We start from the raw sequence: 18,962 nt of genomic DNA, 5'->3' as shown, positions 1-18,962 counted from the left end.
TGGTAAATTGAGAGCTTCGCCTTGCAGCTCAGCTCCTTTTTCACCACGACAGACCGATGCAACGCCCGCATTACTGCGGATGCCGCACCGATCCGCCTGTCGATCTCACGCTCCATTCTTCCCTCACTCGTGAACAAGACCCCGAGATACTTGAACTCCTCCACTTGGGGCAGGATCTCGCTACCAACCCTGAGAGGGCACTCCACCCTTTTCCGGTTGAGGACCATGGTCTCGGATTTGGAGGTGCTGATTCCCATCCCAGCCGCTTCACACTCAGCTACGAACCGATCCAGAGAGAGCTGAAGATCACGGCCTGATGAAGCAAACAGGACAACATCATCTGCAAAAAGCAGTGACCCAATCCTGAGCCCACCAAACCGGACCCCCTCAACACCCTGGCTGCGCCTAGAAATTCTGTCCATAAAAGTTATGAACAGAATCGGTGACAAAGGGCAGCCCTGGCGGAGTCCAACTCTCACTGGAAACGGGTTCGACTTACTGCCGGCAATGCGGACCAAGCTCTGGCACTGATCGTACAGGGACTGAACAGCCCTTATCAGGGGGGCCGGTACCCCATACTCTCGGAGTACCCCCCACAGGATTCCCCGAGGGACACGGTCGAATGCCTTTTCTAAGTCCACAAAACACATGTAGACTGGTTGGGCAAACTCCCATGCACCCTCCAGGACCCTGCTAAGGGTATAGAGCTGGTCCACTGTTCCGCGACCAGGACGAAAACCACACTGTTCCTCCTGAATCCGAGGCTCGACTATCCGACGGACCCTCCTCTCCAGGACCCCTGAATAGACTTTTCCAGGGAGGCTGAGGAGTGTGATCCCTCTGTAGTTGGAACACACCCTCCGATCCCCCTTCTTAAAGAGGGGGACCACCACCCCGGTCTGCCAATCCAGAGGCACTGTCCCTGATGTCCATGCGATGTTGCAGAGGCGTGTCAGCCAAGACAGTCCTACAACATCCAGAGCCTTGAGGAACTCCGGGCGTATCTCATCCACCCCCGGGGCCCTGCCACCAAGGAGTTTTTTGACCACCTCGGTAACCTCAGTCCCAGAGATGGGGGAGCCCACCTCTGAGTCCCCAGGCTCTGCTTCCTCATTGGAAGGCATGTTAATGGGATTGAGGAGGTCTTCGAAGTATTCCCCCCACCGACCCACAACGTCCCGAGTCGAGGTCAGCAGCGCACCATCCCCACCATATACAGTGTTGACACTGCACTGCTTCCCCTTCCTGAGACGCCGGATGGTGGACCAGAATCTCCTCAAAGCCGTCCGAAAGTCATTCTCCATGGCCTCCCCAAACTCCTCCCACGCCCGAGTTTTTGCCTCAGCAACCACCAAAGCCGCATTCCGCTTGGCCTGCCGGTACCTATCAGCTGCCTCCGGGGTCCCACAGGACAAAAGGTACATCATATGCACAATTCAAAACATCTAAATAAATAACCCTATCTGATACATTTTTAAATGTTTTTTTCAGTCAATTATTTGTTATTTAAAAGCCTAATCTATGCACATTTTCAGTTTAATTAATGACTCCTCGTCTGCAGGTAACAAGTATGGAGCTGGCCTTGAGTGTATCTTGCAATTAAGCGCAACCTGAACTGTAACATTGCTGATGGTGCACAAAAGCAGAACCAAGATTTGATGTTTCACTTTTTTACAACTTAATTTTTTGTGTAATTGTTAGTGTTTTTGGTAACATACAGTAGCAGTCCAAATCATACGTATGGGCTTTTCTAAATATTTCAGCAATGTTGTTTGGTGGTTGTTGGGCATTGTCTCTGTTACACAAAACTGTTTCTTAAACTAATTGCAATAATTTAATTGCATAGACAAATGATTATTTAAACAGTTTTATTTCTGCTTTATTGAAAAATATACTTGAAGGAAATATGATAAATTATAATGAACTAGACATTAAGCCCGTTACAATAACGGGTGCTAGAACAGTAGTGCATTCTCTTTGATAATTTTTTTTTACGCTCATTTTCCTTTTCTTCTATAGATCTATTTGCTCTTCTGAGTCTTTCTCTTTTAGCGTTTTTCTGACGTTCATTATCTTTTTCTTCTTTTTTGGGTGGCATGTTGTTAGTAGATAGTCACAGTAATATAGGCTTGTACGTCCGTAATATTTTCTGTTACAGTAATACTGGCTTGTATGTGGCTGTGATATGCATCACTGTATTGTGTGCCTTTAATTTTCTCTCGCAGTAATACTAGTTTGTATTTCCGTAAAATGCCTGTAATTTTCTCTGACGGTGATACTGCTTTGATGTCCGTAATATGCGTTTAATTTTCTGTCACAACCGTGGGCAATCAGCAGTTTCTCCCCAGCAACTGATGTAATGTGTGGCGTGTAGTTGATAATCGTGCTTGTGGCGTCTCTCCAGCAAGTACTGTGCAGTTCCCCAGCAAATATTTTAATCTGTGCTGGTGTGCAGCTGATTATTGTATGTGTGGCGTCTCCCCACCAACGGATTTTATGTGCGCGAAAATAAATCTACTTTTAAAAGTCATCCTATTGTAATATCATGAAAATTCGTATATTTAGGAAAACCACTCCAATGACTGACACTTTACACTTTACCGGGCCAGGCTTCTTAATTGCAAATCTGACATCCTCAGAGTGAACACTTGCACAACAACAAACACTAATCCCACCTCTTTGGGGAAGCTGGTCTCCGCGTCTCAGTACCCGTTTGGATTTTTCATGCCTTTTGTTTTAAGTCTTACCTCATTTACAGAAATCTGATTGGATCGACCGCACGATATTTTATAGGTCCCGCCCCCTCTGTCTTGTGTGATGCGTCAGGCGGCCTGTGAAGCACCGCGCCGTGCCCTGCACATGCGCACTTCACCAGAAGACACACACACACGGACACTGGATGCACACAGGGGTTTTATTAAAGAGGATATGCTGTTAATTGCAATTAACTTGTTGTTTCACCCACACAAGCCACCAGTGCTTCAAATTTCAATGAAAGAAATGACAGTAGCCAGGAAATGAAAAGGCATAAGGATTAGGTAGAGGCATAGTCAAAAAACAGGCAAAGGTGAGAACAGCAAAAGCAGTCAGAGAATCATTTGTCAAAGCCCAAAACACAAAAGTAAGGTCATGAAAAGTTCAACAAAGACTCTTCAAGGCATACCTCTCTGTTTTCACTAACAATAATAAAGAACGTTAATAGATTTGATATTGAAATCCAATATATGGATGCACCCCCTTTTATAGGTGGGTCAAGATGACAAGTAGTGTTAAGCAAAACAATTCATGGTAAAATTGAATTTACAGCAAAACTTAAAGTTATGTATCACAAAACAAATGGTGTTTCTCCACTAGGGAAATTTGCACCATTAGTACATGCTGTACATTTTCATCTCAACTATAACTTTTTTCTTCTCAAAAGCATGGTAAAATTAATTCTACTGCAGAGTGGCTAGTGGGTACTTACCTGCAAACATTTCAAAGGCAATCCTCTGTCAATGTTATTTATCTACCTGGGTATATGGCTGCAGATGAGCCTCTGGAATGATCCTGGCTATGATTGGTTTATGGGGGTGAGAAAATAAGGACAGATGGTGTTATCTGTAACTACAAATGAGTGGTGTGAGATATGTGCAGACTAGCAATATATGACGTAGATGGGAGCGTGGAGTCACACAGATGATCATTTGCCATTGGAAGGAGGCCAAGGAAGAAGACAGCAGCTGTATATTTATACAATTATATATATATATACTAGTGACTAGGAGCCTGATCGAATCGGGCTACAAATTCTATGTTTGTGAAATCAATACTTTCTCTGCAAAGAATTATTTGTTTTTTTAAGTCCCTGAAATGATTTTGTTCTAATATATAGATTTGAGCAAATTTTGGTGTTTCACCCTCTCCGGGGTGCAAGGGTCCAGGTTGATGGTATATTTGGCCATGTATTCTGTAACAATATGGACCATGGCCTGGAGGCAGGGATATTTGTGCGCCCATGGATGCACAGGCTAATGCACTGTTGTACTTTCTGATATTTTCCAAGACATGCTTGGAGTTTGGGTCTAAATATATCAACAGGTTCTTAAACCTATCAGGGTATCTGTAAGGGTTAATTCGAACTCGACCTTTATGGCAGCAATTGTATTCTCCATGTTGCTTGTTCTCACAAGTGAAGTTGAATGAGTTGCAATGTTTGCACAGGTTGACAAATGCACCAGAGTGGTGCTCCAGAACTTCGTCCTCAATAACATCTGTGTGATTGCACATGGCAATGCTGTGCCGCTAAGCATTTTCACGCCACAAGGCACGGGCTGCTCAATGTCTTTCAACCCATGCTGCATTTGCGGCTGCTCGAGCTTCTTCAGTCGCTTGTGCACGGCTGGCATGATGTCTTTCAGCATTAGTAGCATTCTGTAGCGCACATTCTTCATCTGTCCTTTGTGTCCGATTTGCACGATTTCTTTCAGCATTAGTAGCATTTGTAGCCGCACGCTGCTCATCCGTTTGTTGCACATCTGGTCACATTAGCAAGTCTACGTTCCTGGTCAGTCATGTGACTTTGTTTCCTATGCATCCTTTCCACGGCCACTGCTGTTGTGGCTGTGTTGCAATCGTCACTCATTTTAGATCTGAGATTGGCTAAAATTTAAACAATGACTGTTGTTAATACCCAGCCGTCATTACTCATGCTTCTAACTTGTATTGAGTTGCGGTATTGATGCGAACACCATACATACGGGGTATTGACGCGAACACCATACATACGGATACTATCAAATTATATATAAGGATATATATACTGTATATGTATGTGTGTGTATATATACACTAGCTATCCCCCGTGGCTTTCCCCACGTAGAAGTGGAACAGGACAGCAAGGAGGGCCCTGCCAGGATCCCTGCTCCAGATGTCATGCTTCCCCCTCCCCTTGGCCTGCAGCTTCTGTCTCAGATTAGTGCGAAAATATCACTCCTGCAAGTGAACTATGATTCTGAGTGCAATGAGAGAAGTCACAAAATCAATCAGAATGTTCAAGCAAATTCAAGAAAAAAACCAGATCTATATCCGTTAAGGTAGTTCTCTCATTTGCTAGCTAAGCAGATGTAAGTTACACCCAGAGGCTGGCGCGTCAGTGAGGAGGGCCCCACCCCCATTCCCCTTGGCCTGCTGCGTCTCTCTCGGATTCGCGCAAAAAAATCAGTACCACAAGTGAACTATGATACTTAGCGTGATGAGAGAGGTCACAAAATCAACTGGAATGTTCAAGAAAAAAAACATGAAAAGCGGACAGACATACAGACAAACATTGGATTTTATATATATAAACTGACTATATATATATATATATATATATATATATACAAGGGGGAGTCAAGCTAAAGTTAGAAAATGGGATTTATTAGAAAATGGAACAAACCTTAACAAAACTGATAAAGTCATTTCTCAATGTAGTCTCCACCCTTCTCAATGCACTTGCGTCACCTGCCAGAAAGTACCTGGATTCCAGCAGAATAAAAGGTTTTATCTTGTCTTCGCAACCACTCGTGCACCATTTCCTTCATGTTGTCATCTGTCTTGAATGAACAACCACGCAGATGTTTTTTTAGTGGTCCAAAAAGATGGAGATCGCACAATGCCAAATCTGGCGAATAAGGAGGATGTTGCAATACCTCAAACTTCAGTTTATCCAAACAAGCCTTGGTGTTCTTAGCAGTGAGTGGGCAGACATTGTCTTGCAGCAAAAGGATTCTTTGAGACATCAGTCCCTGCCACTTGGATTGAATAGAAGGCTTCACATTGGTCTTCAGCAAGTCACAGTAATTTGAACTAGTGACTGTAGTACCTCTCGGCATGTGAACTCTCCCTCGTATACTATACTATATATATATATATATATATATATATATATATATATATATATATATATATATATATATATATATATATATGTATATCTGTATATATGTCCACACTCACACACAGTATTACTTGACGTATGATCAAGTAAGACAATACACAAGTATGTACTGTAATTATCCAGATTACTGATGCCATATTTTCCCTGAACTCATGATCAGCATATATTCTGCTACTAATTTAATCTTTCCATTAGATTGGTATTTCTCTAGAATGACCAAAAATATCTCTTGGAACTTCTTCTTGGGATTTTACACTGCACACCAAATTTTAAAGATCATGCTTTTTCTGTATTATCTTTCCAGTGTTTGGTGTGGGATTATGATTCACGAGGAAAACATGACTTCATTGGTGAGTTTTATGCCACCTTTGGGGAGATGCAAAAGGTCATGAGTGGTAACAAGGTGAGTGAAAAGTATTTCTTTTTAAAACATATATGTTTATCTTGCAAGACATTTCTTCTGAAGACTGATTGTCAATATGAATGATTTACTAAGATGCATACTGGATATCTGTGAAATCAGGGCATTGTATTTACTTCCTCAACTATATATTTTTTTTATCTAGGACAAATGGCACATTTTGATTGTGTCATATCTAGGCTGTTTGTCCCATAAAAAAGAAAATATTCAATATGCTATAGTTTTTTTGACAAAAGTTAATTGGGGAAGTGTTTGCAGATTGGTGAGAATTAAATCTGTATAATCTATATTAAATATAGATGCATCTCTATTATTTGTCTGTAACAAAGGTCAGCTGGGACTGTGTCAATCCAAAATATAAACTGAAGAAGAGGAACTACAAAAACTCTGGAGTGGTTATTCTAACTGACCTGAAGGTAAGGTGATGTTTTCATTAGTATTACAAGACACTTTGCTTATTTTGCTTTTCTTTGTTAAGTCAACTTTACCAATTAGACCTCATTTAAGATTTAAGAAATTGAGCATATCATTTTATGGATTTTTTTTTCATTCTGGCCTTGACTGTATCAACACAACTGGACCAATCTGAGCAGTGTTAAGCTTATGTACTGTCTCAGGATGGCATTTAGTATAAAATCGGACTTTTTATTACTCAAATGAAAGGGGAATTCTCAAATGTTCACATGTCACTCTTTACATTTTACTCAACAAATAAGTACACTGCCACACCAAACTGATTCATAAAGAAAAAATAACAAATTAATGATCATAGCAAGGTTAAAAAAATGTACTTACCTCCACAATATCCTTCTCCCCATCTCACAAATGCAGCTCTAAGGGCGAACCTGTAGGAGTGTTCATGAGACACCTTGTGATGAACCAGAAGAGGTTTCTGCTTCACGATAGGCAATGCCTTGCCATGACCCTGACGTAAGATAGCCAGAGTAGAAAATGAATGGAGGAATGATTAAGAAGTAAAGTGTGTAAAAACTGAACTAACACCTGCACACTACACTGAGGGCATTTCTGAAGTATAACCCACACCAGAAGAAATTTCTAAAACTGTCTCAGACTAACAAATTGTAATGATAATCTATGCTCACTGCAGATCTCCAGAATTTAATGTTTGCCATCTTGGCTGCATATCAGATGTTCTTTCTTTATTGATCAGAGGTTCTATAGAGAAGTGCTGATAATGAGTTTGTAGTCATTACCATTGGTTTTTTTTCTATTTGGATTGTGTAAAGGTGTTTAATCTACTATATATCACGGTCAGATGTTCATTTTATTTCACTGAAGTTTAATGCTTACATATAAAATTATTGGAAACTTTCTGAAGCATGTTTTCTCCTCCTAATGATTCTTGTATTTTGTGTTGTGTTTGTCTGAAGCTTCACAGAGTATACTCCTTTCTGGATTACATCATGGGAGGATGCCAGATACATTTTACAGTAAGTTGCTATTTTTATCAACTTTGCTTCTACACCATGATTTTCTTTTACATTGTCATTCTGTTTGCTTAGGGCAACTGACAAGAGAATTACATGGACAGGAGTATATTTACAAAATTTTATTAAAAGTTGCAAATGTAATAAAGCAAGTACTAATCAGTCTATACTTCATTTTACACTTTAATTTAATATAATTTTGTAGACCTCTCATTGCCTGTCAGGAGTATGCACATCCATCCTGTGTCTCTTTGTTTTTTTTAGCTACTTTAATCTAAGCATTTATGCGATTAGGTATTTGGTAACTCCAAGTTACCAATTACCCTTTTGCTTAGATTTGTTTCTTAAGCTACAACCAAGGGTCTCAAGATAGACGCCAACCCTCTGGAACCTGAACTGGAAGGTTAGATCAATGGATAGAAAAAGATGGACTTGTGTGAGTGTAGGAGTCCCCTTTGACACATCAGTGTTCTGCCTGGGGTTGGGTCCTGCCCTGTGCCTGCTGCTAAAGATGGTAGACTGTGGATGGAGGAAAAGGAAATATATATTTGTAAAATTAATAATAGTAATTATATAAAATACACACCATAGTATCCACACTAATGGGGCAATGGAGAACAAAACTACATGTGAGACACAAAAATAACCGGATTGGTAAAAAATATATATATTTATTGATGAATTACAACATTCTAAACATTGTCACCGTCTATATACTGCCCCTACAAAGGGGACTGTACTTTCTCTGGTCCTGTTCAGCCTATATACATCGGACTTCCAATACAACTCGGAGTCCTGCCACGTGCAAAAGTTTGCTGACGACACTGCTATCGTGGGCTGCATCAGGAGGAGGAGAATAGGAACCTAATCAAGGACTTTGTTAAATGGTGTGACTCAAACCACCTACAACTGAACACCAGCAAAACCAAGGAGGTGGTGGTGGATTTTCGGAGGCCCAGACCCCTCACGGACCCCGTGATCATCGGAGGTGACTGTGTGCAGAGGGTGCAGACCTGTAAATACCTGGGAGTGCAGCTGGATGATAAATTGGACTGGACTACCAATACTGATGCTCTGTGCAAGAAAGGACAAAGCTGACTATACTTTCTTAGAAGGCTGGCGTCCTTCAACATCTGCAATAAGATGCTACAGATGTTCTATCAGATGGTTGTGGCGAGCGTCCTCTTCTACGTGGTGGTGTGCTGGGGAGGCAGCATAAAGAAGATATTGTAGAAACGGAGCTGGAAAGTTTGACATCCATGGCTGAGCGATGGGCGCTGAGCAGGCTCCTGTCAATCATGGAGAATCCACTGCATCCACTGAACAGTATCATCTCCAGACAGAGGAGCAGCTTCAGCGATAGACTGCTGTCACTGTCCTGCTCCACTGACAGACTGAGGAGATCGTTCCTCCCCCACACTATGCGACTCTTCAATTCCACCCAGGGGAGTAAACGTTAACATTATACAAAGTTACTGTCTGTTATACCTGCATTTTTATCACTCTTTAATTTAATATTGTTTTTTATCAGTATGCTGCTGCTGGAGTATGTGAATCTATCTATCTATCCCGATCTCTACACGGCTCCATACGTAACTTTCATTGATTGAAACAGTGCTGGAAGTCTTCTTGCTTGAGGCTCCTCCATTGAAAAAAAATGTGATCCCTTCAGCTCACTTTTGATTTTCGGGAACAAGTAAAAATCACAGGGAGCTAAATCAGGTGAATAGGAAGGATGATCGAGGACAAGAATGTTTTTGTCAGTCAAAAACTGCTTTACGGAAGAAGAGAAAATTCACAAGAAATTTGATGTTGATTCGCTGTTCGATATTTTCACCCGACATTATCTCGGCAATTCCTGTAGCTATTGTTGTGCAAATACTGACTGGGCTATTCACAGAATATACTGTACCTAGCTGGTTGGCGGTTTGAGAGGGCGTGTAAGAGGGGATATACTGTAGTTCTATGATTCACATTTGGCCGACCTCCAGACAGTTTTCCAGGAAAGCCACAAGCCCAGTCCGGTTATTTTTGTGTCTCACCTCGTACGTGTCAACAACACATTAATGTACACAGACTCAGTAAAATGAGGCATTTTCCAGGTAGACTCACTTAGCACTGTCTGGTTCTGTTTCTCAACCCATTATCAAACAGATTAAACAAAATGTAATATGGATACAAAATCAAAAACCAAACCCAACAATACACCCTACCACATCAATTCTATATAGATGACATAAAGATATATGCAGGAACAAACAAACCATTACAGCAGTTACTAGAAATGATTGAAACATATTCACAAGACATTCACAAGACACTGGACAAGTGTAAAAAATTACAGGAAAGGGAATCCTTAGAGAAGGTGGGTATATCTTTAAAAATGGCTACCAAATCAAGGCTATGGCACATGGTGAACTATACAAATATCTTGGGCTCCAACAAGACAAACTTATACAGCAAAAATTAAATATACTCTTAAAAATATACATCACATCTTTCACAAATACTCAAAACACACCTACATACATGCAACACAATTAAAGCCATCAATACATACACCATACAAATAGTCACATATTCCTTCAGAGTTACACATTGGTCACAAACAGACCTATAACAGCTCCAAAGGAAAACAAGAACAATGCTCAAAAAACACAAACAACTCCTACCAAATCGGTCATAGAATGACTCTTCCACATGCTGAGGAAGGAAGTTGTCTCATAAGTATAATTAATTTACACAACACGCAGATTCATCATTTTAGAAAATTCTTCTACATAAAATAGCATACATCAGTACTACACAAAGCAATAGTTCATGTAGGCACAAACTACACACCACATAATCTACAAATCACAGACAACATCACAGAGGACATAACAACCGCACAACTTAAAACACAAGCTTGGACATCCTCATGAACTTAAACAGCCTTGTGTGGATACGAATGTATCAAAATACAGTAGCTGGCTAGGCCATGGTGATATGTTTGATGTGACAGAGGATTTATAATAGCAATACAAAATCAAGTTGGAAAAACTGAAGAACTACAGAAAAGGCATTCTTAATGGATGCTAACATTGCAGACAACACATGCAGATGTAGCCACAAGGAGCAAGAAACAATCCAACAAAGGACTACTGACACAGATAGACTACATGCACGGCACAGTAAGATGACAAACATTACACATCAAGAACTGACACTACAACACAAACTATCAGACACATACAAACAAAATTATAAATACACCCTGACCACAGTACTAGAAAATGGCACACGTAAACTAAACTGGGACAGAACTATACTGACAGACCAAACTATTCACCATATCTATCTATCTATCTATCTATCTATCTATCTATCTATCTATCTATCTATCTATCTATCTATCTATCTATCTATCTATCTATCTATCTATCTATCTATCTATCTATCTATCTATCTATCTATCTATCTATTCCACCTCTCTTGTGAACATTATGTGCAGCCGTCGATGGATGCAGGACATTGAAATTTGGATGCTTTGTTGTTTCATATATATATATATATATATATATATATATATATATATATATATATATATATATATATATATATATATATATATATATACCTGTAGAGAGAGAGATGTTGATTCCAAAGTGGCTTGTACAATACTCTAAAACAGTAATGTTTATCCTTCTGTATTAAAGTGTGCATGGTACATCTTAATAATTTGAAATTAAATACATGTGAAACAATCTTTGATAAATCCACTTCCTGAGCCAACATTCTTGTTGTCCCCTGTGATGGATAAGCAGGATAGAAGATGGATGGATGGACTTTTCTATAAAGAGTTGCTGCCACCTAGATCTTAAGCAGATATAATTAGACGCATGAAGACCACGGCCAGTCTATTCAAGGACTGCTCCTATACATACAAATAATAAGCTAATTTAAAGTGACCCATTAACATTGCAAGCAAGTCTTTATCATGTGGGAGGAAACCCTGAGCCATCTGAGGCAGACACTGAGAGGCCATACAAACTCCATACAGACTGTCCCTAGTGGTGTGAGGCAGCAGTAACTGTAGTTCCACCTTAGCACTATATATGTGAAATTACTCTTTCATAAATTACATTATTGTATATTCTGCTTTTTATTCATAGTTTTACTAAGGCTGGAAGTGGAAAGACTGTCCATTTGTCTTACTATAAATTTTACTTTTAAGGAAATATTAAATACTCAGTATGCAGCAAGGCAACCTCATGATATTTTTCCTTCTAAATACTTTCAGTTTATTAAAGAAATTATTCTGTAGTACTTTTCACCTGACACATTTGCAGATAATGTTTCATCCAAAAATGTTTAATGTTCTAATTTCCTTGCAAATGAAGCATGCACGGAATTGTCAAATAACATTAATATATTAGCTATACTGGAGATAACAGTAAAAGTCAGTAAACCCATTGAAATAATTCCTTAACGTCTCAGTGATATTTCTAGGGAAATTTTCCATTCATTTGCATTATTTTATAATGGCAATAATTCAAAAAAGCATTTTAAAAAGTCCTATCTATCAGATCCCATAAATTGTGTTTTTATGATATTTCATACATTCATCTTTCAGCCTATACATGCTGCTTATAATCAATGTAATATAAAGAAAATGACAGATTGGCTACAACTTTGAAGTGTTCCGTTTTTATACTTGAGTAAGACATCTGAGTCCTTGGCAATGGAAACATTGACACTGGATCTAATATAAGAAGTATGTGAAATGTAGACTAAGGGAATTGCTATTGAAAAGCTGGGCTGAAATATTCACAAACAAAATCCCCCTCCTTTCTGAAAGTGCTTTTAATGTCAGTCGTAGTACACCCTGTGTCCAATTCAGGGTACATATTATTAATTACGGTTTGCTATTGCACCATTATCTGTTGCTACATCATTTGTATGTTATTCAAGAATTTACAATATAACCCTTAGCATTTTCAAGTTTTTAATTTGTGCCTTTTCACAAAAGACCTGATTGCCTACTCTGCTGTACGGTTATAATGAAGGATGGATTCTGGACTTACCAGGCCTATTGTTCCCATTTACAAATTTAGTGAATGAGCAGGAAACAGCAAATAAATGTGCATGAGAGTTAATCTTCTGTGTAAATGTCTGTCCTCTTTTAGGTTGCCATTGACTTCACAGCTTCTAATGGGGATCCTCGTAACAGTTGCTCTCTCCACTACATCAATCCCTACCAACCCAATGAGTATCTGAAAGCTTTGATCGCAGTGGGGGAAATCTGCCAGGACTATGACAGGTATCTATTATTCATCACAGAGTGCTGTTAATCAGCAGTCCCCATGTTAGAGCAACAGGAGAGCATCCTGAGGTGTCTGTGTGGTTCTCTCCTAATAGACGTGCCTGCCTTGAATCCTAAGCCTGTGGACTCAAGATGTGCTTTTCTGAAGTTTACTTTAGGATGTGCAGTACTTTGAGATTATTGTGCACTTATTAATAATTTCCCATTTAACTGTCTTTTTTAAACATTTACCATATTTGCACCTGTTACCTATAACAAACAGTGACGCGTACACCAGGAGAACCTCTCTTCATATTGTTTAATGGAAAAAACATTATAAGAGGTGTATAGATTCATAAAATCACAACGACCTGGGGTCAGATTTATAAAACTTATGCATGCACAAAGTAGAGGCCCAAATTTGCATGTGCAACTTTCCCCCACAAAAGCCAGGATTAATCAAGCAAAACTTGTGTATACAGTGTATCCGGAAAGTATTCACAGCGCATCACTTTTTCCACATTTTGTTATGTTACAGTCTTATTCCAAAATGGATTAAATTCATTTTTTTCCTCATAATTCTACACACAACACCCCATAATGACAATGTGAAAAAAGTTAACTTGAGGTTTTTGCAAATTTATTAAAAATAAAAAAACTGAGAAATCCCATGTGCATAAGTATTCAAAGCCTTTGCTCAATACTTTGTCGATGCATCTTTGGCAGCAATTACAGTCTCAAGTCTTTTTGAATATGATGCCACAAGCTTGGCACACCTATCCTTGGCCAGTTTCGCCCATTCCTCTTTGCAGCACCTCTCAGGCTTCATCAGGTTGGATGGGAAGCGTCGGTGCACAGCCATTTTAAGATCTCTCCAGAGATGTTCAATCAGATTCAAGTCTGGGCTCTGGCTGGGCCACTCAAGGACATTCACAGAGTTGTCCTGAAGCCACTCCTTTGATATCTTGGCTGTGTGCTTAGGGTCGTTGTCCTGCTGAAAGATGAACTGTCGCCCCAGTCTGAGGTCAAGAGCTCTCTGGAGCAGGTTTTCATCCAGAATGTCTCTGTACATTGCTGCAGTCATCTTTCCCTTTATCCTGACTAGTCTCCCAGTCCCTGCCGCTGAAAAAAATCCCCACAGCATGATGCTGCCACCACCATGCTTCACTGTAGGGATGGTATTGGCCTGGTGATGAGCGGTGCCTGGTTTCCTCCAAACGTGACGCCTGGCATTCACACCAAAGAGTTCAATCTTTGTCTCATCAGACCAGAGAATTTTCTTTCTCATTGTCTGAGAGTCCTTCAGGTGCCTTTTGGCAAACTCCAGGCGGGCTGCCATGTGCCTTTTACTAAGGAGTGGCTTCCGTCTGGCCACTCTACCATACAGGCCTGATTGGTGGATTGCTGCAGACATGGTTGTCCTTCTGGAAGGTTCTCCTCTCTCCACAGAGGACCTCTGGAGCTCTGACAGAGTGACCATCGGGTTCTTGGTCACCTCCCTGACTAAGGCCCTTCTTCCCCGATCGCTCAGTTTAGATGGCCGGCCAGCTCTAGGAAGAGTCCTGGTGGTTTCAAACTTCTTCCACTTACGTATGATGGAGGCCACTGTGCTCATTGTGCTCACCTTCAAAGCAGCAGAAATTTTTCTGTAACCTTCCCCAGATTTGTGCCTCGAGACAATCCTGTCTCAGAGGTCTACAGACAATTCCTTTGACTTCATGCTTGGTTTGTGCTCTGACATGAACTGTCAACTGTGGGACCTTACTGTATATAGACAGGTGTGTGCCTTTCCAAATCATGTCCAATCAACAGAATTTACCACAGGTGGACTCCAATTAAGCTGCAGAAACATCTCAAGGATGATCAGGGGATGCACCTGAGCTCAATTTTGAGCTTCATGGCAAAGGCTGTGAATACTTATGTAACATGTGCTTTGTCATTTTTTTTATTTTTAATAAATTTGCAAAAGCCTCAAGTAAACTTTTTTCACTTTGTCATTATGGGGTGTTGTGTGTAGAATTCTGAGGAAAAAATTTAATTTAATCCATTTTGGAATAAGGCTGTAACATAACAAAATGTGGAAAAAGTGATGCGCTGTGAATACTTTCTGGATGCACTGTATTTACAGCAACTCTGACCCATCCATACACAACATTTTTGTGAAACTGGGAAATAAGGACACCGTTGATCAAGAAGGGAAATGTAGCCAAACCAGCTAAATGACAAGTCACTTGTGTAATAATTAATATCACCGAGCCGTTATTATAATGTATGTTGATGTGACAAACATTATCTCCTCAAAAGTGATGAAAATGAGGTGCAGACTGTATTTTAGTTGACTTTTAAGAGGACCAATGCTGAGTATTCATACTGAAGAGCTATTTTAGGTTTTCGTTAGTTTATATCTCTCAGGGAACTGGCCGGCAGGTAAGGACTATCTTAGCCGAGCTTCACATCATCATATCTGCTGTGCTGGAACCCATTAACTGACCAACAAGGCACTGCCTTCAGTTTTTGTATAATAATAATAATAATAAAAACATTTATTTGTATAGCACATTTTATACAAAAAAGTAGCTCAAAGTGCTTTACATAATGAAGAACAGTAAATTAAAAAAAAAAGAAGAAATTAAAATAAGACAATGTTAGTTAACATTAAAAAAAGAGTAAGGTCCGATGGCCTGGGTGGACAGAAAAAACAAAAAAAAAAACTTCAGACTAAACTCCAGTATAGTGTGAGTATACATACATAAAACATGTTTTTGCCAAAATAAAAAGACAATTTGCAGCAGTGTCCGGTTATCCTAACATAATTGGAGCAATTTACTGAACGCATACTACAATAAAAGTATCTAGTGAGAATGAAGCTACTTCTGTTAATCATAAGCACTTACATTCCAGTAATGTGCAATTCATCTGTTATGTAAAGATGAGACTGACAAACATTGTGGCCTGGATCGACCCGTGATTCATTTATTTTGAGGCAAAGCAGCGCTAGAAGATGATGTATATATTATGGCTGGCTTGTTGGTAAGGTAATTGGCTGAACCCTCATTTTCTCAAATGGCCTGTCTGTATTATTTATTGTAGCAGAAATCATGTCAGTACACATGGCTAGTGATTGTGTCTGCCAACTTAGGTGCTGGTACCTTACACCTTTCTCAAACCCCCTGAATAAAGAGAAGAGATTTCCACACATTCTTGCACGATCACTTGAGGTGCGCAGCATAAGATGGAGGTGTTTTGATACATCAGCTGGGAGGCTGCTTTGCCAGCCACTGAACATCTGCAGCATCGTGACTGAATATGTAGGAGGTTGACTAACACAGTCCATACATGGTTGTTTAAGGGTGACAACCAGGCAATGTTCAAGGTGCGTTCACATATACACATTTACAAGATGACTGTGATTTATAAAGGTACATTGCATACAAACGTACGTATGCCTGGTTTTAGAAATCAGATTTCGTTGGTGCACATATTTTCCTGTTTTCTGATTTGCAAATATTTCCACGCTCGAATTCACATAAAGTTTTATAAATGAGACCCCTGGTGCTTCAGATTGGGGACAGGCAAGGGTTTCTGAAAGTGATTTTAGCCATTTAGCAGATTTTTCTATTTTCAAGGAAACAAGCGGTGATGCAATCAGTAGCTAAGTAGAAACTGTAGACATCTCATGAAAAATCAAAGGTATTGGTTCTTGATGCAAATGTCACAAATTCAATAACCTCTGTAATGCTGCATTCTTTACAGTGTGCGTCAATAACAATGAAAATGGCAATTTCGCATTGATCAGTTTCATTGCCTTTAGAGTCTAATAAAATCACAACATCCTGAAAGACTGAATTTTATGTGAACTTTGTGCTTTTTGCTGATCATATGAGATTTTTTTAAATAATAGTTGGTGTGTGTGAGTTGCCCAGAGGGTAACTTTAGTCAGAACTTTTTAAAACGTTTATTAATGTCCTTTTGTATATGATTTTATATTTGTAAAAAATACATTATTTAAAAAATGGAATAAGCAATATGAATCATATTTTCTAGTTGCATTTCTTTATTCATTAGTAATAAATCAACAAAGTTACCTTGATAAAGGACCGGCAACTGGAGATGAGTTATTTGGTGGGGAAAATTACTGAAAAACAGAGCAATATTGTGCAGCAGAGGAGCAAGCAGCGCCACATTAGGTTTATAATGTCTCTTCACCGCTGTTGATGTTGAAAGCACATAAAATCATCACTTATTGGCAACAACATGTGAATAGGAACGAGAGGTCAACAAGAATTCAAAGAGTTCAGGTGCATTTGTTTTAATAATATGTACTGAATCTGCAGGTGGAACAGAGAAGCAGTGGTTAATGTTGCTACCTCACAGCTCCAGAGTCGTGGGATAATATCAGTGCTAGAGTGGAGTTTATATGTGCTGTCCATGTCTGCATGAGCGTCACATCCCAAGGACAGGCAGGTTAGGTTAATTGCAGTTTCTAAAACCGCCCAAAGTGAATGAGTGTAGGTGTGTGAATGTTTGTGTGCATTGAGTGATCGACAACCCTGGCCAGTCGATGCTGAAAGCTCATAAAACCAAAACTTATCAGCAACAGCATGCCAATAGGAATGAGAAGTCAACAATTAGTTTATTTTAATAATATAAATTATTATGGTCCTTGCAACTGTGAATAGAATTAGTCAGTTTAATAACAGATGGACTCCATATTGCACTATAGAAAGTCAGGTTGAATAAAAGGATATTGAAAACCTTTTAAAAACACCACTTGTTTAAAATGTCTTGCAGCAATATAATAAAACAACACAAAACATTTCTTTGGCACTCTGTCCCGTTCTTCTCCTGGCTTGCAGCAAATACTCTATCCATGACCCTAATTTGGATGGCTGAATACATTATTGCTTGTGGGAACCGAAACTGTTTCCTTAACATTTTAGAGTAACAAAGGGATTAGTGCCAATGAGCCCCACAGAATTTGTACAATTTACTAAGTGGCCACTTTATTAGGTACACCTAGCTAAATAGTGAGTTGCTTCCCCCATTTACTTCACAATCTGATTATATGGGGCACAGACTTGAAAATGTGTTCGAAAATATAACACATGAGATAATGGCCCATGTCAAATTCCTGTTCCAGATTAACTGCTGATGCATCTCTGCTTCAAGGAGTATATTCAGTCTACTTCAAGAGATTCTCAGGTGAATTGAGATATGGTGAGTGAGTGAGTAAGATGAATTCACTCTCATGGCCTAGAAACTATTCTTGAATATTGTAGCCTTTAGCTGTTAAAAGTGAAATGGATACAATTGCACACACAAAGACAGCCACCTGATTGTCAATGCTGTTTTGGTATCTCGTGACATTATACTACGCTTATCAAAGGAAGCAAGGTGTGCAATTAAAATACCCTAACACCATTACACTACCAACACCAGCCTACACCGCTTTCATTAACACATGAATTTTTGCGATATCCCAGTTTTGACATACTGTATTTTACATCGGTGTAACTCTGGGCATTTTTTACACTCCTCCAGTGTCAGCTCTATATGGTCATTAGCTCACTCTAACTGCTGCTTCTTGTTTTTCAATGCTAAGAATGGAACTCATTTGGGTTGTGGGCTACCATGCCACACCCATGACAACGTACACTGAATTGTACGCCCTGTTCTGCCTTTTCTGGCACCATGGAAATGTATGCCTCTTATGGTAGCACTGTTGTTCTCAGCATAAGTGATGTTAATCCTTTCATCATTTGCCTTTACAGTATTTGACTACAGGATGGGTGAGGGTCCAATCTCAACAACAGTGTTGATTATGATCCCCTCATAACAGCATGTCTGGCACAGATGCCCATACCACATTCAGTGCCACTAAAATGTTTA

At 39.6% G+C, this 18,962-nt stretch overlaps 1 protein-coding gene across 1 annotated transcript in view; it reads left to right on the top strand.

Moving 5' to 3' along the window:
* The window catches only part of cpne7 (copine VII), a 251,789-nt gene that overhangs the window by 169,279 nt on the left and 63,548 nt on the right, over positions 1-18,962 (top strand). The window contains exons 8-11 of the mRNA XM_028809797.2: positions 6,225-6,323; positions 6,671-6,757; positions 7,733-7,792; positions 12,958-13,091. Coding sequence (XP_028665630.1) covers positions 6,225-6,323; positions 6,671-6,757; positions 7,733-7,792; positions 12,958-13,091 — 380 coding nt within the window. The remainder of the gene's footprint in view (positions 1-6,224; positions 6,324-6,670; positions 6,758-7,732; positions 7,793-12,957; positions 13,092-18,962) is intronic.

The sequence above is a fragment of the Erpetoichthys calabaricus genome, chromosome 9, assembly GCF_900747795.2.
Source record: "Erpetoichthys calabaricus chromosome 9, fErpCal1.3, whole genome shotgun sequence".
In the NCBI taxonomy this organism is placed as follows: Eukaryota; Metazoa; Chordata; class Cladistia; order Polypteriformes; family Polypteridae; genus Erpetoichthys; species Erpetoichthys calabaricus.
The sequence above is the reverse complement of the archived record's forward strand: the minus strand, read 5'-3'. Positions and strand labels throughout refer to the sequence as shown.